Genomic DNA, 22541 nt, shown 5'->3' with positions numbered 1-22541 from the left:
ATACATTAACTTCCCAGTCTTCTGACATATGGCTGAAGTCTATTCTTTAAATACATCTTTGTAACTTCAGCCCCCAGTATAATACCATGAAGTATGGAGACTAAGTCCAGTAGTGTCATCCATAGTGAAAGTCAAACTGATCTGTAACACGTCACCTTAATTCTCTTATATACCATAAACTCTACACATGTTTTATCCTCTCCCTTAATAGCATGTCACTGAGGGATATTTTTCCTTTCTGCCTAAGGCTTAAAATTCTAAAGGTATACCGGAAAGAATCCAGCTTCTGGGTTTGGGAAGGAGGAGATGGTTCACCAGATTGGTTGGCAACGACAACACCTACTAGGGAGAAAATGAACACACTGCAAACAGACTTTCTCCTGGCTCAGAGAATATGGTCCACTCCTCTTGACTCTTCAAACGCTACCAACTATGTGTGAACATTTGTCATTCTGGTAATTCTTAAGTTGTGTGTGTGTGTGTGTGTGTGTGTACACACACGCAGGGACATATAAGTATGCAAATAGTATGATTTTTTGACTGAATTATAAACTCCTTTTGTCTGAAACTTAAAATTCCATCGAACACAATGCTGTAAACACTATGTCTGTTCAACGAATGGGACTGACCGTCTAATAGTTATTGACACACACATCAGTAGAAAACAGAGCTTTAGTTGCAGCTGGGAGGTAATGAATTAAGTCAAGTTGTATATTTTACACTTACCATGTGATCTGAAGACATGATATAAACCGATGGCGTATAGGAGTATTATCACTTCAAGAGAAGGTTAAGAAAGGGCTGCCTAGTCATTCTGGCTTGATAAGGACACTAGCCTTCCCAGCAATGCTGTCTGGAAAACAAGCTGTTTCCCATACTTCCAGGCTTGGCTCCTTTGAGCACTGGAAGATTTGAGCTCAACGATACTTAGAACAAGCCTGGGGCTGCATGTGGTCTTCACCCTGCCTAGAATGCAATTCTTACCCAATTCCTCTGCTTCACTTGATTACCTCCTTCTTGTTTCCTTCATGTCTTAGTTTGTAAACATCTTCCTCTGAGAACCAATGTGGGTCCTCACTGTGAGCTCCCTTGGGTTGCTGTGCTCAGGCCTTCTATGGTACTTCGCATCTTGCATTACAATTGCCCATTTGCATTCTGGTCTCCTCACAGGTCATGCTCTTAGGGCAAAGGCCATTTTTCATTTACTACTCTATTCCTGGCCCCTAGTAGAGTCTCACCCATGGTAGACCTTCATTATTTGTGGAACAAATAAGTGTTCACCACTTGTTATTTCATTGAAGATTTTTTAATAATAACTTAATAAAACTAGTGTCAAGCAAGATTTCTTATAAGAATTCTTATAAAATCTTATTATTATTTAAAATTATTATTCTTTTTTTGAGACTGGCTGTCACCCAGGCTGGAGTGCAATGGTGCCTGACCTCAGCTCACTACAACCTCCACCTCCCAGGTTCAAGAAATTCTCCCTGCCTCAGCTTCCCAGTAGCTGGGATTACAGGCGCCCACCACCACACCCAGCTATTTTTGTATTTTTAGTAGAGATGGGGCTTCGCCATGTTGGCCAGGCTGGTATTGAACTCCTGACCTCAGGTGATCTGCCCGCCTCAGCCTCTCAAAGTGCTGAGATTACAGGGGTGAGCCATAAGATTTCTTATATTTAATACTAAGCTTTGTTTAACAGGGAGCAAGTCAGTTTTTCTGCTCTTATATATATAAAGGCACTTACTGAGAAAGAATAATGGGAGACCAAGAGCCCCAAAGACCTTCAGGAAGAAGTCTCCAGTATTAGGCAGAGGAGACCCAAGACCACTGTACCAACTACAGAATCAGGTGCCTTCAGGAGCCCCAGAAATGCCCAGGGGGCCTGGGTGGAATCTACTCACAGAGCAAGTGTGAAGGACACCACGTGCCATTTGTTTTGCTTTATTTGACGGTGATGTTTCAAATATTAAAGCATTGAGATATTGTCTTATGAAGAGATCTAATACACATCTAGGGCTCTAAAGGCAGATGATATGGTTTGGCAAACCTAACCAAATAGATGACAGAAGGCTCTTGAATAAGTTGGCTTCATGCAGGAGGAAAGGGAGCGCTGTATCCCAAAATAAAGGGTGAATTAAGATCATGGGATGGTGGGGTTTGCATGGTAGTGAGCGCACACAACAGTGAGACCAGAAGAGGAGCAGAGGCAAAAGTGAAGCTTGAGTTGGTCTTCAGAATGAAAAATGTGTTTTTCTAGAGAAATAAATTGTTACCTTTGTCATAAGGCATTTTCTAATTAATACAATACACTGTAATGTTAGTTATGCGTGACATTCTTTTCAGTCTCACGAAGTGGCTTCTATATCTAGTGCTTCTCCTTGTGGCTCTGGTGTGTGCACTTTCCACACAGGAGAGAGCCGCACTGCCTCATTAGTGGTGTGTCAGCATCCAGCACTCCCAGCTCCTTCCTCATGTACCTACTAGCCAAGCAGGAGGCTCTCTTGGACCTTATGAGACAAGGAAGAATTGAATGTACTAATTCTAAGTAAAGAAAAACATCTCTCAACTACTCATGGACCCATAAGGTCTGCTATCTTCTTTCAAGAACATCAAGGTCTGTTGGTTAATTCATATAAAACTGTCAGGAGCTTTTTATTATGCTGATAAGGGAAACACTTCCTTTGATGTCTGGCCAGTCCAGTGACGAATACCCTGCACAGACCAGGCACCAGAGATGGCACTGTTACGTAATGCAGGATGCGATTCTTGGATGTGAGAAGGCTGCCAGGGACAAACCACAGATGGATTTGAAATTCAACAGTCTGGCGAGACAGGACAGAAAGACTTAAACAAAAAACATCACTACTTGCGTTAATACTTTCAACTGAATCCCACTAAAATTTATTTAAGTCTACTTTCCTTTTATGTTCCAGGAATATTATCATTGAAAGTATTAGTTAATTTCATAATTCGTGTACATAAGCTTAACCAGACTCCTTCAATGGAACAAGGCTAGATAAAGCCCTTGAAATAAAGCAAAATAATACATTTCCAACAGATTATTTACACAGGCTTCTAAAACTTTTAAAGGCTAATATATATGCAAATAATGAACGGTTATGAACTTCCAGAGAGGATGATTTTAAGTTACAATGGTGTGTTTAATAGGGCCATCAAATACTCTTTTTTCCCTTTCTCTCTCAAGGATCTGGGTCAAGAACGGAGGAAGAGAATTCACTTTCATCAGTTTCTAAGAGTTCAAAATGCCCACAGAACACACACTAGGTTTGACAAAATTTTACCATTCAACTTAGAGACAGACATTATAAAACAGGAAATAGTATATTTCCTAAAGATTCCTTTCTATGCTGCATGGAGGCCTCTAGAATCTCCCCACAAAACCTTTCCTTATAGAAGTTTCATTTCATGTTTGGAGGTTCCTACGCATCACAGCAGTGGTATCGAGATGTCATCAATCCAGAACCAGGAATCTGTGAATGTTCTGGGAGTCCCTGACAGACATGAATTTTGCAGGTATCTCAGTCTACTGTAGCATATTCACTCTAGGAACCAAGGTCTCTAAAGAAGCCTTCTGGGAATAGCATAATCGCCTCTGGCACATTTTGAAGTTTCCAATTGCACAGAGGCTGTGGGAATCAGCCAGCAGAGCAACCACAGTCCGTGGCATCTCTGGGAGCTATTCCTGGGTCTCTCTCAGTAACGTCTGGAACCTATGATACTGGATATGTGGATGCCACCAGCCAAGTTCCCACTGCTGGAGACGGTGCTGGGCTGAACAAGCCATGTGGGTTTTGATATTCCTCCATGCTGAACTGCTCACGGGGCCAATTGTAACCAGCAGAGAAAGATGTTCAGATTTCTCACTTTCATTATGATCCTGAGACAAAGCTCCTAAGAAAGGATAATCTTCCCAGACATCTCTAATGATTAAAGAGGCCACCCCTTCTGATTATTACTTTTAATTAACATTTTTAATAATCGAAAAAACAAATACTGTGCTTATAAAATGGATGCATCTACCTGAGAAAATCATCTGATTTCACTTTACCAGTTATCATTTCTTTCTTTTTTTCTATTTGTAAACCTCTCCTCTGCAGACTGCTGGTTTTCGAATCACTAGTTGGAGCCTAAGTGCTATTCTAGACATTGAGCTATATACTAAAGTAAATAATACGGGTTTGTCTTTATTTTACCTTTCTTATCTTCTGCCTTTTCCTCCAGAGGTGGTGTTTTTTCAGATACAGAGCCATTACCTTCTTCAGACTTTACTACATTTTCCTCTCGGGTAGATTCCTCTCCGATGGGTATCATGTGCCCATTTGAATTTTCAAAGTTAACTGTTACATCTCCATCTAAAATGGGAAAGAAACACCTAGATGTCTAACTTGCTGGCTTTCTTAAAAACAAGTTTTCCAGTTACTAGGATTGTAGAATTTGGATTCATGTTTCAGTCCCTGGGAACCAAATACACCCTGCACTGTTTCACCAGTATATTCAAAACAAAAGAGCTAGAAAATCCTCCGTCTTGGGGAAAAGCTGCTATGGAGGGAATATCTATGCGCCATTTCAAGACAACAGGAATGATCGTCCTAATTATCCAATATCCCAGGGAAGCAGAGTCCCTCGTTCAGGTGCTTAGGTTTGTCTGAAGTCAATACTTATGTGTTTCCTTGCCATTCAGAAACAGAATGGCAAAAGGAATAATCTGGAAAAAGAAATAAACATTTTACAAGCACCAAAAACACAAGGTGGATGCAAATACACAAATAACATGAAATGTAATTACACATACAAACAATAAGTGGGAGAATATGAAAATTTCCAAGTACTACTGGTTCCAGAATATATTAAGTATATGATGTGCTAACTTCACACAGTAATATAACTGCTACTCTATATTCAGGGAAAAGATGATAGCAAGGCTATTTTTATTTTTATTTATTTATTTATGGAAAGATTAAAGCATACTCAGGTAATTATTATATATAACTAGCCAAAAAGTCCCTAAGTTGTCCTAAAAATAATTTGAAAATGTTCGAGAAAAAAAAAAAACATAAAAAAGTAATCACAAAGGAATTTTAAAAAACCATAATGGATACAATGTTGAAGAGATATCTAAAAATCATAAATGACTAAGTTTAACTCCTGTATTTCCATAATTCCTGGGGGTTTCTAAAGTGAAAGAGACTTTGCAGAAATGTTTAATTCAGTGATTCTTGAAAAGATTAACCCTACTTTATATCTGGAAAATTTTAAGAGGCTTTGCTACCATTGTAAAAGAAAAATTAATGAATGGAAGGTTTGAGCAAACTTAAAAATCTGCTTGATTAGAGCTCTTTCTATTTTTTACCACTCTTATCTTGGCAATCATTATAAAACAGAAACCATTTCCTGAATTGTCATTAAATATGATTGAATTGCTTTGGCTTAACAATAAAATCCATTTGCCTTCTGAACAAACAGGTATGACATTTTAATAAATCAACTACATATCATGAAATTATGTCATTTTTAGAATGAAAAAGCAATCGTTGCTTAGTCATATAACTCCCAATAACTTATAACTAAGTCCTGTGTAAAACTAAAATAAACAATAATTGAAGGCAATGCCATTACAAGTAAATCTCAACTATTTTAATAAAATTAAAGTAAGAATTTTTTAAAGACTATATGTCAAACCAAAGAGAACCCAAATGATTCTTAATTCCTATTATTAAATCCCAAGAAATTAGCTATAAAAAGGAGGAGAACACAATATATCCAGATAAAATAAAAATGAAGAATGGAAAATTCCAAACAAAATAGAAAACCACTTGCTTATGTATAAAAATCTTCAGTTTTTAGGTAACTCAAATATAAATTTATCTTTGTTTTCTTTGACTTTAGTTGATAATAAAAGTATATTGAAGTTATGTCAATGACAATTTAATTCTATTTTAAGCATTATTATATTAAAATTCCTTAGTTAAATAACTGATTTATTAAATTTAGAAAAACCTAGAGAGAAATTTTAATAGTTGTGACACAAGAAGAAATTGGATTATCCTATGATAGAGAGAAATAGTCAACAATGTGGAAAATACTTACTTTGAGGCATGAAATAAAGCTAGTTAGTATGAAAATAATTGTAGAAAAAAGAGACACGTTGTGATAAATATGGAATTCAAGAACAAAACAGAAGGGAAGTAAAGTTATTGATTAGTTGGTGTGTATATTGAAACGGTTTTCTAGTATTGAGTGTTAAGGAAGTTGTTTTAGAATTAAAATAAGTTAAATCCTTGATATAGTGTGTGTGTGTAAGTAAAATACAAGCAGAGCAAAGGAAGGCAAGAAGGTGCTGAGCTGGATGGCAGGTGACAATAAGCAGCCCAAGTCAACATGTCTCACGAGAGCAAAGGAAAGGGAAAACTCAAAACGTAGTTGTCAGCTTAAAGTAAAATGAGAGATAAAGCACAAACAGAAACAAGTGGTTACATAAGGAACACGAGGGTGTTTGAAGGGGGTTACCTCCTTCTAGTAAACAGGTGTATTGGGGATATATTATAGTTAAAGGGAGACAGATAGAAAGAGAAAATCATGTATGACCAAAAGGCAAGTGATGAAAGTCCACAGTGGGAGAAAAGGAAAGGATGGCACACAGGCAAAACCACCTCCACACCCTCATGTCAAAAGCTAAGGGAAAAGATGGAGGGAAAAAAGCAGAGGTAAGCAGCAAACTTGGAATAGATCATAGACTTCCCAGGAGAGAAGACGAATCACTGAACTTTTAGGTTGAAGGTATGTCTGGATGTAAAAAAAAGAGAACCTAAAAGGAAAAATAATAATAGCTGGGAGAATATGGGATATGATGGGATGGGGTCAAACTCACGGTAGCTAGAGGGATTTTTAAAGTCTACCTGGCTCACTGAATAAAGGGCTTGATGGACAGGCACTGTCAAGAGCAGAGGCAAGGTCAAGAAGATCAAGGCAAAGAATGAATCTTCACTGGCAGCAGAAAGGAGGTTGTTACCAAGAACAGCAGCAGCTTCTAGTCTCTCAGACTGAAATTCTCCAGATAATTGCTTTTGGGAAAATCACAGAAAACGATTTTCTCCAGCCCTCAGCTGAAAAGGGGAAGGACTCCATTTACCACTGACATCCTCAGGAACCTTCAACCATTAGATAATTTCTACAGTTCTAGATAGGGACCACGGAAAAGCTGGAAAGTAAAATCTAGTATTTTATGACTTCTCAAACATGAAGCCTATTATTATATTATGCTTAGGTTAAAAAACTATTTTGTTCTTTTATGTTTTAAAACTTTTAGTTTCCACCAGAAAAGTTAAATATAAAGATCAGAGAGTCAGATTTCTGAGAAGTATATGTTGGCCCAAGAAATTATAATCTATGAGGCAAATAGTTTCACAGATTAGGCAGCATAAAAATCATTTCTTTAAATTGACTATTGCTACTTGGTTTTTAGACAGAGCAAATTCTTTTTCTACCTACAAATTATAATTAGGAAAAAAAGAAGGGCTTTTAATCTTCACCTTTAAACCCATTAACAGTTTCAATCATAAAATTTTCCATTTTGTATTTTCTTTAAAATATTTCTAAATAAATGATGTCTAATAAATGCATTGGCCCATCTCATAAAGCTGATGGCCCAGTGTTAAACTTTCAATGGGTATATTATTTCTCTATTGCCTTCAGAGACATTGGACGGGATTAATTTTGATATTGCAAGTCTACCTTTAAGTTTAAAAAGTTAGAAATGTGCATTTTTAACTCTTAAAAGTCTCAAACAGGAAATAAATAGCTTCAAAATAATAGAAAAACAGGGAAAACATAAAATTCATTCATAAAGTAGAGTAAGAAAAGTTTGACAGGTCAGAAATTGAAGTAAAATACTTAATATTGCGAGGGCTTAAGAAAATGCTACTATTCACTCCAGAGTTCCCTACTTTCTTTGAATCAGGAGAAAAACAGGAAAGCATTTCTCAGCTCCACTCTGGAATTATTCAGATGCTGGAAAAAGCATGTCATTTTGATTTACAAATAGTGAATGCCAAAAAATATTAAGTCCTTTGCAAGGAACATATATCAGGAAAACAGCTGTACTATTATTTCAATTTCAATTTCAATTCTAAATTAATAGCATTTTATTTGTTCCCATAAAAGTACAATAATAATACTTTATTATTACAGTAAATGTGAGGGGAAGGGAGGCATGAGATAAATCAACAATATTGCAACAAAATGTCCTTTAATTTTAAATTTAATAGTGGAAGTGATGAAAATCATTAGATATTATTTATTTGGAGAAATAACCAATGTTAGTGTCTTCTTTTGAGAGTCAGTACCAGTTTCTATCTGATCCTTGTCTTTTCTGAACAAAGTTCCTCCTTGGGAGGATAGAGAAAAAAAGAGAAGATCAGAGATAGGGGGAAAAATTAGAAATAATCATTGCTAGGGAAAGATTCAGAGAAATGAAAAGAGAACAATGTTGCAAAATTACTTGAGAGAACGCAGAAAGCAGGTTAGTTTAGTTTGCCTATTCATGTTTTATTGATTGTACATTTCAGTGTTATTATAGAGTGCAAAGGACAAGAGGTATGTGTGCCTTCTCTCTTCTCTTTTATTGGTAGTCTTAAGAAACAAAATAGCATGAACCAAGCTAAAACTTTGCATTTACTCAAACACATGAGTTTCATGTGAATAGAAAGACTGAAGCTCAAGAATAGAGAAGAGAAGGAGCCATAAGCATTTGTATCTCATCTGTATTGGCCTCAGATGTACCTTTGCAGAGTTTTAGGTTTAGAATGACATATGGTGACGGATTCACCAGGAAAGTCACTAGAATTCTATAATACTTCAGATTGTCTGCAGCTCACAAACGCATTACCAATGGAAGCAAGGCTCTTGGAATGCAGTAATCACCGCTTTACCTTACAAAGACCATGATCACTTTAAATTTCAAAAGAAAACAAAAGAAAGACCAAAGAATGAAGGACCAAAATATTGAAAATGTATGATTAATTTCCTCACCTTGATCAGGCAATTCCTTAAGCACTCCCCTTCTTATCAGCTCCTCTCTACTTTGTCGTGTGGATATCTTCCTTTCTAATACTTTTAAAAAGAACAAGCACAAGTAAGAATCAAGTCATTCCTTAAGATAATTATGAAAAACATTCCAAGTAGAATTGAGCACATTTATTCCCCTCACATGAGGGCTCAAACTTGTTTTCTTAGTTGCTTAACAAAACACATGATCCGAGTTGAATTAACACAGCTATGACAAGAGCAAATGGCTGCAGCCCATGATCTGAAGTCCAGCCGCCATCCCTGGTCTTTCAAATGGCCACCTTTGGCCTGGCGTCCAGGCATATTATTACATACCAACTAGAGAGCATAAAGGCTGCTTCTCACGCTGAAGCTAGAAATGTTGCATTCTAAAACATATAATTCTATGGATATGCAGTGTATGAAGAAGATATGTATGTTTACATTAAAGAAAAAAACACATAAACATCAGTAAATATTCTGGGTAACCCATTTGCATTCCAGGAAAATGAACTATTTTCTAGTGTTTTATCTCTCACTTCATCTATTACAAAAGCCCAACACATCATATTTCTATAACTCTTTCCCCTGCATTCTCACTAATTCTAGAGAGTTCTCATATATTAGCTGACAATCCCCAGGTCTTAGGAGGATGGAGAAGGCAGTTAAGAATAATCAGCTTTCAGCCAGGAACAGTGGCTCATGCCTGTAATCCTAGCATTTTGGGGAGGGGCCGAGGTGGGTGGATCACCTGAGGTCAGGAGTTCGAGACCAGCCTGGCCAACATGGCAAAACCCCAACTCCGAAAAATACAAAAATTAGCTGGGCGTGGTGGTGGGCACCTGCAACCCCAGCTATTCGGGAGGCTGAGGCAGGAAAATCGCCTGAATCCAGGAGGCAGAAGTTGCAGTGAGCCAAGATCGTGCCATTGCACTCCAGCCTGGGCGACAAGAGCGAAACTCCATCTCAGAAAATAATAATAATAATAATCAGTTTTCACAGACATGTAAAGCCATGGGGATCTTAACATTGATTCTTCCTTCTTCTGGAAGAAATGTAAATTCCTGGTAGAACTTTGGAATGGGGCTTGGGAGCTCCGGAGCGGGATCTCAGTAGTGTTCCCCTTGAGTGTGTATAGTATTCAATCCTGTGCTCTATATGTCCATGCAACTGCAAAGTCCATTCCTCACTTTCAGGGGCCAAGAAAGTGCATAAAATTAACATGTGGTCATGTCATCTATTAATCCTGAGTCAACATTTCCCAAAGCATGTTCTGCAGAACTCTATTTCCTCCAGACCCTCTGTTCAAAAATGTACTTTGATACAGCAGCGAAGGGCCAGATAAGGAGTCTAGGGCACTTTGAAGAGCAGGAAAGCTACACTGGTAGAGAACAGGCAGCTGCAGTAGCACGAGATTTCTGACGCTCCCCGATTCCTACCCGTGGGCTCATTATCTGCAAATCCTGGGACTGCTCTAGACAACATCGTTTCAACTAAACTAAAGCCATTACCCCAAACCAGGTCCTGACACATCCAAAGGGAGCATGTGATAACACTAAGAAGACATTTGCGATAACACTAAGAACATGTTTGCTCAGGGGCTCCAGGGCCTCAAGCAAGGACACTGATAGGAGACAGGGTGGGAGGATGCGCCCTGGGCAGCCAGCTTTGTAGTAAGTGCATGAAAGTCTTCCGTAATTGTTTGCTAATTGCATGTACCACAGAATAGCAACACTTAGTCTCTTGAAGAACCTGGATTTTTTTTCCTTTCTGATAATAGAAATTGTGTATTCTTTTTAAATCCTGGTTGCCAGAAAGATCAGAGTAAAACTGGATATTTGACACAGATTTCATGACAATTCGTGGATGGAATCTCTGTTTCCTCCTTCTCTAAAACCTGACTTGACTTATATTTTATATGCAATATATTAGCTCTTTACTGTAAGTTTTGTCAAACATTTTTTTGGATAGAATAGAAACAAACAGGAAAATGAGTGAGTAAATGAATAAATGGTCAAAAGAATAACAATGAACTAGCTTTGGGTTAAAAAGGAGACATACATAGAAGCCTTCCCTCCCTTCCTTAGATTCCTCACTGACCCCATTCTTCCCATCCCTTCAAGAAGCAAGTAACAACAGCTCACTTAAAGGTTAGTAATTTCAATGAAAAAAGTTAACCGGGCAAGGAGTCTTTTTTTTTTTTTAAACTAGGTGTTCTATTATGTAAAAAGAGTGCTGTTATTTAAATACAGTTTCAATTTGTTCAGCCTCTTGTCAAAAAGGAGAGAACTCTTATCAACGTAAGAAGCCAAAGAACACCCACAATGACAGGTGGGACACTGCTGGGATTTTGCAGGTGCTTTAGAAGGACCTTGACCACTGCAGCCTCCTGCGGATTGTAAAAGCCCATTCATGCTTGACTGGGCTCTGAGGAGTGGCGGGACTCTGTAGACCTCCTCCAACAGTTGTCTTGGCCTCCATTCCTGGGGACAGGCCCAGAGATTCACGGCTGTTCTGCCCTAAACTTAAGGGTGAAGGTGGCAACTGCAAGAGCAAGTGCCGCTGGCCTAGGGATCGGGCCACATTCTCACAAACCAAATGCACTGCCAATTCAGCATTCAATCACTGTGGCTGTCTTCCTAACCGGCCCTGTGCTCATAAGAAACAAAACTTTTACTTGTTTGCTGCTTCTTTAAAATTGCCCAAAACACAAAATGGCTGCCAGGAGCCCTGGATTCTAGTCCTTGAATTCCTACAACTTGTTGAGTGACCCTGTGCAGTCACTTTGAGTTCCTGGGCCTCTAATCCATTATCTGTAAAATAAGGGACACAATTCAAGGATCACTGAGGACAATTCATCCAGCTCAAATGCTGTGTGATCCTGTATCATTAATCGAGGCTGTCTGTAATCTCTGCTTCAGGTACCTTTTAAAACGTTCATTCTTGCACCAAAAAATCATCTGATAGCCTGGAACATACCAGGTTTCTTATTCTGCCTTTCCACTATGGATCCCAGAGGATTCTTTAGTTTTAGTTTTGGGTTTTCTTTTGCTTAAATTCTAACTTAGTCTCAGCTAAAAATTCCCCCTTTCTTCCTTGTAAACTAAAAATTCCCCCTCTTTCTTCCTTATAAACTCTGGAGCTTTGAAGCAGCAGCCTTGGCTTCCTGCCAAGAATCAAAACCAACAGCTTTGTTCTTTTGCTCTACCTCCTATAGACAGGCTCTGATAGGAAAATGCCGTTGGCTATTTGTTTGGTCTTTGGCTGAGAGCATATTTAACACACAATGTGGATACCTATGTACAGGGCCAATGAGAACAAATTGCAGGCGACTGAGCACGGAAAGTATGTTGCTGGGGCACAACATTCCAACCACCACTCTCATAGCAGTACAAATATCTCATTCTTCACCTTTTAAAATATTTGCCTCTTGTTTATATAGTGCCTGCATGTTTGCAGAGCACATTCACTGGACACTTTTTCATGGGCTCAGAGGGGGTTTGCATTGCAACGAATCTGAGAGGTCATTCTAGTCCAACACACTGCACAAAGCAGGGGCTATCTCAGAATATTCCTGAGATGTGCTCACCTGCTTAAAATCATTCAGAGGGAAGATGCTCACTTTAAGGCGCAACCCACTTCAGTATCGATCCTCATTTTGAGGAAAGTATTCCAGAAAAGGAGCCAAATCGCACTCCCTGAAACTTCTGCGCATCAATCTAACCCAAGCTCTCTGTAGCTCTGGACTAAAGTCAGTTGTTTGTGAGCAGAAAATGGCAGCAGTCAGCTCCAGGTCATCACTGAGAGCCTGCTGTTATTGCAGCCTGCTCGAATCTGATCCCAAGTATCCCACCAGCTGCTCTTTGACTTTGAAGCTCACAACAATCTAAGCACAGAAATGTATGCACCACAGCTACAGCACAACCAAGATACTGCCAGGGAAGACGCTAGTGGGGCACAGGTTGCTGAATGTCGTAGCTGAATACAGTAGCTAAGGTGTCTCCATGAAAAGTATTATCGCCAGTTGAGTAAATAAATGGCTCATGGCCCCTCACTTTTATCCCAACTGGAAAAACATTAAGAGCTTTTTTTATACCAAGATCAAACAAAGCCATGATTTCTGTTTCACTCTGCATTGGGCTAATCGATGTTTTGACAGTTCAGTTCTGGTAACAGCAGTGCACACTCTAATTCTCTCTGGAAAGTGAAGGAAGCACTGCCCTGTATTTTCCTGACTTCAGGTTTATACTCTGGTAATCTTCCAAAAACTTCCCATGGCTGCCCATCTTACTTCCAACAATCCCTGAACTCACTGCAGCCCCTTAGGCTGTCCCTCCTCCCACGTGCCTGGGTCCTAACCACTTCCTTCTGGCTCTTGGCTTCAATTTCTTGGGGCCCTGCATGTGGCCTCTGTCCTTCCCAGGAGGCCATTTCCCCAGACACCTGCTAGACTCACTCCATCCTGTCCCACGAGTCTCTGCTCAAAGGTCACCTTAGTGGAAGTCCCTTCTCTGAACTCCTGATGTAGAACGGCTATTCCCCTTCCCAACTTTATCTCTTCTTTCCCTGCAAAACCCATCCTCACCTCCTAACATGTGTATGTATAATCTCATCGAGAACCAAAATTCTGTTTTGCTTACTGCTGTGTCCCCAACGTTGACTTGCAGGCTGTTGGCTTTGAAAAAAATATGTGTATTTGTTGAATAAAATAAAAGAAAATAGCTAATCATGATAACGGTATTGTTTCTGCACCTTCCCAGTCCTCAATTTGGGAGAAATCAAGTAAGGCTTGTGGCAAAACCCTGAGGGACAAGAATCTTCTGTCTTCTCCCTCCTTAATTCTTGGCTGGGCCAGTCCTAGGGAAAAAAATCTCAACCTTCTGTCCTATGGATGATCTGAAAAAGTCTCTGTATGCACTGAAGAAGGGAGCTCACAGTCTGTAGACGACAAACACCAGCAACTAGCAGGGTGTAGTACACGACTGGGCTCCTCATAAATTAGAAATGATTTATGATGTCCTTCTGGGCATGGAGAGGTAGCTGTGGAGCTGCACTCAGGAAAAGAGGCTGGAGCATATGCCGCTGGCTTTTTTCTGCGGATACTTGGCCAGGATTTCATATTACTCTGGAAATATCTGTGAGAGTAAATCTTGTAGTCAACAAGTCACTTGTGTTTTTCTTTGGCGAGGAAAGAGAGTCCTAATTCTCAATTCTAACACCATTTAATGACTGGACAAAATAGAACAGCAAATAGAAGACTATTAAATAAGTGTGCCATGTTATCTTCTCAGTTCTGAGTACTGAATGGCCTCACTGTAAAACTGTGACAGAAACACACAAAACCACTTGTCTCGTGTTGAAAGTGTTCTACAAGAGCCTGGCTCGGCTTTGCCCCTGTTCAATAGCAGTTGCAGAAAACGGAATGTCAGAAAATGGTCTGCTTTGAAAAAGATCTTCACTAAGGCAGAGCTAAGTCATTTAAAGAAACAACCACCTCAATGCCACCCAACAGGACATTTGCAAAAACCTTCCAAAACATCCCAAGAATGTACAGCAGAGATACAAAGCCAACATCCCCACCTAAAAACACTCAGGGGTCTGGCGGTTTTTTTGTTTATCTGCTCCAGCCACTCCCCTACTAAAGAATTCTACAGTCTGTGGAACAAGTTAGACTTGGAATGGCAGCCAAGCTTTACAACCGGTCCCAGTGAACCATTTTTCCCATCACTTTCCTTCCATCTCTTTTTTGCAAGCCTGGCGTTAAAGTCAAACTTTACTCCTTGCTATTTCCTAAACATCTGCAGTTCTTCAGCTCCACTCCTTCATGCATTTTTCCTTCTTCCTAGAATTTAGACTGTTTCCCTATCCATCTCCGGTGAAATCTACCCTAAAATTTTAAGTTCTCTTCACACAGTAGCTCTGCATGGAGATCTCATGATCCTGATGGGCTAGAACTTTGCGTTCCAAAAGCACTTTCAACTAACTTCTCTGTGCCTCAGCGTCCTCATCTGCAAAATGGAGAGATAGCAACTACTTTTCCGGTTCTTTTGGAGACTAAATAGGTTAAACCAAGTAAAATACTTAGACCAGTACCTAGGATCTAGAAAGCATTCAATACATATTAGCTATTAACTATTATTTCTGTTATAGCACTTACTAAGTTGTTCATTACTAAATTCATGTGTATGCAATTGCATATTCACATGATTCTAGTCTAAGCCTTCTGAGGGATGTCATGTTTATCATTTCATTCCCATAATGCCAAAAATAACATATCGCACAGAGTAGATATTGGGGACCTACGTGTCTTTTTGGGGGGAAGGAGGGAAGGCATGTCTAGCATCCTTTTCTACTTCTTTTAGAAATGGTCTTCCTGACATTTTTCCTTTGGGAAACCACATTCCCCCTCTCTTAGTCCATGTCATTTGTGGAAGGCTAACCTTGTCCCTGGGCACAAGGCTCTTGGGCTCCTGGGCTTATCCAATCAGAGCCCAGTTTCTCCCTGGCACTGGTGACTGGTTCAGAGAGGGACACATGCTCAAGTTGCAGAAATAAGATCCAGGCCCAAACAATTTGCTGGAACAATAGGAAAGCAAGGCTTTCTCTTTCTTCTGGAGCTGTTAAAACCAGATAAATATGAGCAAGAGTGGCTAGCGGCCACCTTGCCTCCACAAGAGGAGAGTTGAAGTTAACAACAACAACAACAAAAGCCAACAGAGAGGAAATACAGACTCAAAAGAGGGAGCGAGACAGGTTCCTAATGAGATAGCTTGTAAGCACCTGGATCCAACCACGCCTGAAGGTTGTCTGCCCCTGGATTTTTTAGTTACATGAGCCAATGAGTTCTCTCTTTCATTAAGCTTGTCATGATTCATCAGCAGTGAAGAACCCTGACTAATAAAAAAAAGTATCAAATAAATTTTTTTTTTTTTTTGAGATGGACTTTCACTCTTGCCACCCAGGCTGTAGTGCAGTGGCATGATCCCAGCTCACTGCAACCTCCACCTCCCGGGTTCAAGCAATTCTCCTGCCTCAGCCTCCCAAGTAGCTGGGATTACAGGCACCCGCCACCATGCCCAGCTAATTTTTTTTGTATTTTTGGTAGAGACAGGGTTTCACCATCTTGGCCAGGCTGGTCTTGAACTCCTGACCTCAGGTGATCCGCCTGCCTGAGCCTCTCAAAGTACTTGGATTACAGGCGTTAGCCACTGCTGGGCACAGTGGCTGGGGGCCTCAAATAAATGTTTTTAAATTGAATTTTCTTCCAGTAGTCACCACAGATTCTCTAGGTTTTTGAGGGCAGAAATATGAAAGGAGAACTAATATAGCCCCTCTTTACCCACTGAAGAGTTTGAAACTTGGCCAGGACTTAAGAAAGAGGAAGATGAAGAGATGTGTGTTCCTTCCTCCTCTTGGGAAATTACTGTTGCAACTTCACCCAGAAATCTGATAGTAATCATCTATTTCTTACGTGCTTGGAGAACATTTTCCTATTTATTTTCTACCCACTATCCCTAAAAGATAAGCTAAGCAATTCTTCTTCTTCTTCTTCTTCTTATTTTTTTTTTTTTTTTCAGATGGAATCTCACTTTGTCACTCAAGCTGGAGTACAGTGGGGCCATCTTGGCTCACTGTAACCTCTGCCTCCCGGGTTCAAGCGATTCTCCTGCCTCAGCCTCCTGAGTAGCTGGGATTACAGGAGTGCGCCACCATGCCTGGCTAATTTTTATATTTTTAGTAGAGATGGGGTTTGGCCATGTTGGCCAGGCTGGTATTGAACTCCTGACTCCTTCTCCTGCCTCAGCCTCCTGAGTATCTGGGACTAAAGGCGTGTGCCACCATGGCTGGCTAATTTTTGTATTTTTAGTAGAGATGGGGTTTCCCCATGTTGGCCAGGGCTGGTGTTGAACTCCTGACTCATTCTCCTGCCTCAGCCTCCTGAGTAGCTGGGATTACAGGCATGCGCCACCATGCCTGGCTAATTTTTGTATTTTTAGTAGAGATGGGTTTTCGCCATGTTGACCAGGCTGGTCTCGAACTCCTGACCTCAAGTGATCCGCCTGCCTCGGCCTCCAAAGTGCTGGGATTACAGGCGTGAGCCACTGCGCTCAGCTAAACAATGATTTTTATTTTCCTCCTCATATAAGGGTATTGAGACTTCGAGAGACTAAATACATTTTCCAGTCACACAGTAGGAACCTGGTTGAACCCAGGTGTGTCTAACCAAAAGACTACTACTGCTTTGTATTCTCCAATCTGAGTTGATAATTGCAAAGATTCCAACTTTCCCACCAGAGGTACGCTGCTTTCTGATTTTTCTTAAGAAAGCAGACAGCAGAACACTTTTTAAAGTTAATTTTAAGTGGGTATTTTTTAAATTGTAGTACATTCTCACAGAGTTCAAATTATAAAAGGATACAGTGTAAATTCTCACTCTCACCCCGCCTCCCAACTATTAGACTTGAACCTCAGCCTTACTCCACAGGCAATTCTCCACTTTTATTAGTGCCTCGTGTATCCTTCCAGACATACTTGAACAAATATTCATTTTATTTTTTCTTTTCCTTTTTTTACATAAAAGGTAGGATGTTTTGTAATAGTTGTTCTGTTTTTGTAAAAGTGTCAGAGGCGTGTGAGCCAGAGCGACTCCATCTTGAATAGAGGCTGTGGGTAAAATGAGGCTAAGACCTGCTGGGCTGCATTCCCAAATGGTTAGGGCATTCCAAATCACAGGATGAGATGGGAGGTCAGCAGCACAAGATACAGGTCTTAAGGATCTTGATGACAAAACAGGTTGCGATAAAGAAGCCAGCTAAAACCCACCAAAACCAAGATGGCCACAAGAGTGATCTCTGTTCATCCTCACTGCTACACTCCTACCAGCACTATGACAGTTTACAAATGCCATGGCAATGTTAGGAAGTTACCCTATACGGTCTAAAAAGGGGAGGCATGAACAATCCACCCCTTGTTTAGCATGTAATCATGGCATAACCATAAAAACGGCAACCAGCAGCCCTCAGGGCTGCTCTGTCTATCGAGTAACCATTCTCTTATTCCTTTACTTTCTTAATAAACTTGCTTTCACTTCACTTTATGGACTCCCCCTGAATTCTTACTTGTGCGAGATCCAAGAACCCTCTCTTGGGGTCTTGATCAGGACCCATTTCCTGTAACAAAAGTATATAATAGTTTACAAATTTCAGGTAGTAGGAGGTCACAGATAAGACCGAGGTGGGAGGAGGGAAGAGGTGATTGTCTTTGACCTGGGCAAACAGCGGAAGCGAATGGCCATGGGAGATCAGCCCGTGGGGACCTATGGTTCTAATTCCGAAGGGATAAAGGTCCAAGATTCAAACAATGAGCAAGTCCTCAATCCCAGAAGGGCCGGGAAGTACAAGCAATCTCAGGAGAGTAATTAGAAGTGAGGATTTGAGTGCTACGTGTAACACAGCCTGTCCTTCCCCTTCACTCGGACTCTTGCAAACTCATAAGAAACACAAATGCCTAAGACAGGTGTTTTTGAATTCATCTAGTTCAAAGAAAAGCTTGCGTGTTTCCATTTCCTGTTTCTTTACAGTAAAAGATGGTAAACCTAAGACACAGTGACACCACAGAGGGGACCAATGTTTGAAATACGAATAATGATAATCATCCCTAGAGAAATTACATTCTAATCTCATACCAAAAAGAACAGGCTAGAGAACTGATTTTAAAGTGAATCTCGCGGCTGGGTGCGGTGGCTCACACCTGTAATCCCAGCACTTTGGGATGCTGAGGCAGGTGGATCATGAGGTCAGAAGATTGAGACCATCCTGGCTAACATGGTGAAACCCCGTCTCTACTAAAAATATAAAAAATTAGATGGGCGTGGTGGTGCACACCCGTAGTCCCAGCTACTTGGGAGGCTGAGGCAGGAGAATGGCGTGAACCTGGGAGGGGGAGCTTGCAGTGAGCCAAGACCATGCCACTGCACTCCAGCCTGGGGACAGAGCGAGACTCCGTCTCAAAAATAAATAAATAAATAAAGTGAATCTTAGCTCTAAATGGCAATGAAGCTTTTCAAACTAAGAGATCATAAACAATAGCCATTGGAAGAGAAGTTCCAGAGAGCCTGAACTTCTAACACCCTTCTCCATGATCTGCTTTCAATCTACACATTTCAGGGACTCAATACCTTTGATCAAGATGGGATAATATCTCATTTCAGCAGTCAACAGCAAGCAAGATTAGATATAAAAGAAATCTTGGTGACACTAGAGCATCCTAAATGAAGACATTCCCATTCATTTAATTTTTTTTTCTTTCTTTTTTTTTTTCTTTTTTGAGACAAGGTCCCGCTCTATCACCCAGGCTGGAGTGCAGTTGCACGATCTTGGCTAACTGTAGCCTCCACCTCCCGGGTTAGCCTCCTGAGTAGCTGGGACTACAGGCATGCACCACCATGCCCAGCTAATTTTTGTTTTTTGTTTTTTTTTAAGAGATGGGGTTTTGTCATGTTGCCCAGGCTGGTCGTGAGCTCAAGTGATCAATTTACCTTGGCCTCCCAAAGTGCTAGGATTACAGGCATGAGTCACTGTGCTGGTCCCAACTCATTTAAAGATCTAATTCTATTGCCCTGGGGTAAAGGTGGCTGAAATTCTTCGTATCTTAGGCTGATCTTTTCAGGGGGGTCATGAAAAAAATGTATAATCTTTTTTTCTTTTTTTTTTTGAGATGAGTCTCCCTCTGTCGCCCAGGCTGGAGTGCAGTGCCACAGTCTCGGCTCACTGCAACCTCTGCCTCCCGGGTCAAGCGATTCTCCTGCCTCAGCCTCCTGAGTAGCTGGGATTACAGGTGCCCACCACTGGTCTCAAACTCCTGACCTTGTGATCCGCCTGCCTAGGCCTCCCAAAGTGCTGGGATTACAGGCATGGGCCACTGCACCTAGCCAAAAATGTATAATCTTTAAAAGCCTATTTTTTATTGAGTTGAGCCATGAACAATACATATTAAAACAACACCAACTGAGGTAGGTGGGGATAACCAGTCTAAGTTGTAAAAGATTTGAGTAGGAATTTCCCCAAATCCATGTTTATTACTCTCATTATACATATCCAATCAGACCAGGTTTCTTAAGATGATTAAAAAGTTTATTTTCTGGAGCATTCTTCACATTCTGGCCACTACCTACCATCTTGCCTACACAACAGAGAGCACAGTATTTGTAAAGAACAGTATTCCTTTGGCAAAACTGGTCCAGGCTTAAACTAAAGCAGAAGAGAAAAACTATACCTGATTCCTGCCCAACACTGCCGTGATAGGAAAATGGGCAATTTCTTTTTTTTTTTTTCTTTTTTTTTTCTGAACGGAGTCTCGCTCTGTTGCCCAGGCTGGAGTGCAGTGGCGCAATCTCGGCTCACTGCAAGCTCCGCCTCCCGGGTTCACGCCATTCTCCTGCCTCAGCCTCTCCGAGTAGCTGGGACTACAGGCGCCCGCCACCACGCCCGGCTAGTTTTTTGTATTTTTAGTAGAGACGGGGTTTCACCGTGGTCTCGATCTCCTGACCTCGTGATTCGCCCGCCTCGGCCTCCCAAAGTGCTGGGATTACAAGCGTGAGCCACCGCGCCCGGCCGGAAAATGGGTAATTTCAACTAAAGTTTTTATTTTCTAAGATAAACACAAAAATGCGGTTTGGGGAAATGTAACTTTTCACTGTAGCTGAAACTGTAACACTTAAGGTTTGATAGCAAAGCTAAGTTTGTACTTAGACATTATGCTCTCTTTCAATAATCCCCCCTTGCCACTCTGTGTCTCAAATATTCTGATTATTAGGGTAATATCAGGGTCTCATCCTTCTTGAAGACTGAAAGGCTATGAAATGTAGAAGGAAGAATATATTTCTCTTAATATATACTATATATAGTAGAATATTTTATACAACAGATTAGAATAGACTGGGCTGGGTGTGGCAGCTCATGCCTGTAATCCCAAAGCTTTGAGAGGCCGAGACAGGAGGATCACTTGAGCCCAGAGTTCGAGACCACCCTGGGCAACATAGTGAGACCCCATCACTCTAAAAAAAATAACAAATAAAATTTAATTTAATTTAAAAAGAATAGACTGCTATATACTATATAGACATATATATAATATATATATTTCTTTTTTTTTTTTTTTTTCGAGACAGAGTCTTGCTGTCACCCAGGCTGGAGTGCAGTGGCTTGATCTCGGCTCACTGCAGGCTCTGCCTCCCGGGGTTCACGCCATTCTCCTGCCTCAGCCTCCTGAGTAGCTGGGACTACAGGTGCCCACCACCTCACCCGGCTAATTTTTTGTATTTTTAGTAGAGACGGGGTTTCACTGTGTTAGCCAGGATGGTCTCGATCTCCTGACCTCGTGATCCGCCCGCCTCGGGCTCCCAGAGTGCTGGGATTACAGGCGTGAGCCACCGTGCCCGGCCATATATATATTTAAGAGGTCTAGAATATGTTATGTGTAGAAGTATTCTTGTCCTATATTAAGTTTCCTGTATAATATTTACAGAAAGGTATAAAATAAATATTATTCCTATATAATATTTATATAAAGTTCAAGGTGTTATATTACATTATATATAATAGACTTCTATATAATAGAATACTTTTATATAGGATGTATTCCAGTCCTCTTAAGAATATACCTTTGTGTTCAAATCTAGACCCTGCAAGTTATTAGTAGGTGATCACAGGCAAACTCCCGAACTTCTCTGAGCCTTTGTTTCCACGTATGAAAACACAGGCACTAAAACCTAGCATGAATAGACATTAGGATGATTAAAATATCTTGTAGGCTGGACGTGTTGGCTCACGCCTGTAATCCCAGCACTTTGGGAGACTGAGGCAGGCGGATCACGAGGTCAGGAGATCGAGACCATCCTGGCTAACACAGTAAAACCCCGTCTCTACTAAAAATACAAAAAAATTAGCTGGGTGTGGTGGCAGGTGCCTGTAGTCCCAGCTACTCAGACGCTCAGGCAGGAGAATGGCTTGAACCTGGGAGGCGGGGCTTGCAGTGAGCCGAGATCGTGCCACTGCACTCCAGCCTGGGTGACACAGCAAGGCTCCGTCTCAAAAAAAAAAAAAAATTGTAAAGGGTTTGGCATAAATTATAGACCAAAGAAATAGGAGTTTTTTTCTCCTCTACTTTCCGTTCCTCCTGTATACATTTGTATATTCCTTGATAATAATCCACCAATATTTTCACTTTGACATGCTTATTGACCTAGAAGGCAGCATAGTATAGGGATTAAGAATGAAAACTCAAGGCAGGGTTCTGAGGATTAAATACTGGCTATGCTTTGCACAAGGCCTGGAATTTAGGGTGAGTTACCTAACTTTTCTGTGCCTCGCTAGTTTACTCAGGAGTAAAAGTGAGATTATAATAGTAACCTGCATCATAGGGTAACTGGGAAGATTACAGGCATTTAAAACAGTATCACACAGGCTGAGCAACAT

At 40.6% G+C, this 22541-nt stretch overlaps 1 protein-coding gene across 6 annotated transcripts in view; it reads right to left on the bottom strand.

Annotated features, from left to right (window-relative positions):
* PHACTR2 (phosphatase and actin regulator 2) overlaps positions 1-22541 on the bottom strand; it is a 289977-nt gene that overhangs the window by 69809 nt on the left and 197627 nt on the right. For all 6 annotated transcript variants that reach the window (XM_030809782.1, XM_030809786.1, XM_030809784.1 and 3 more), the window contains exons 3-4: positions 9052-9132; positions 4218-4376 (exon numbers count right to left, since the gene is read on the bottom strand). In XM_030809782.1, coding sequence (XP_030665642.1) covers positions 4218-4376; positions 9052-9132 — 240 coding nt within the window. The remainder of the gene's footprint in view (positions 1-4217; positions 4377-9051; positions 9133-22541) is intronic.

This window comes from Nomascus leucogenys, chromosome 3 (assembly GCF_006542625.1).
Source record: "Nomascus leucogenys isolate Asia chromosome 3, Asia_NLE_v1, whole genome shotgun sequence".
Classification (NCBI taxonomy): Eukaryota; Metazoa; Chordata; class Mammalia; order Primates; family Hylobatidae; genus Nomascus; species Nomascus leucogenys.
Note: the sequence above shows the minus strand (reverse complement) of the source record. Positions and strands in the feature narration are given on the sequence as shown.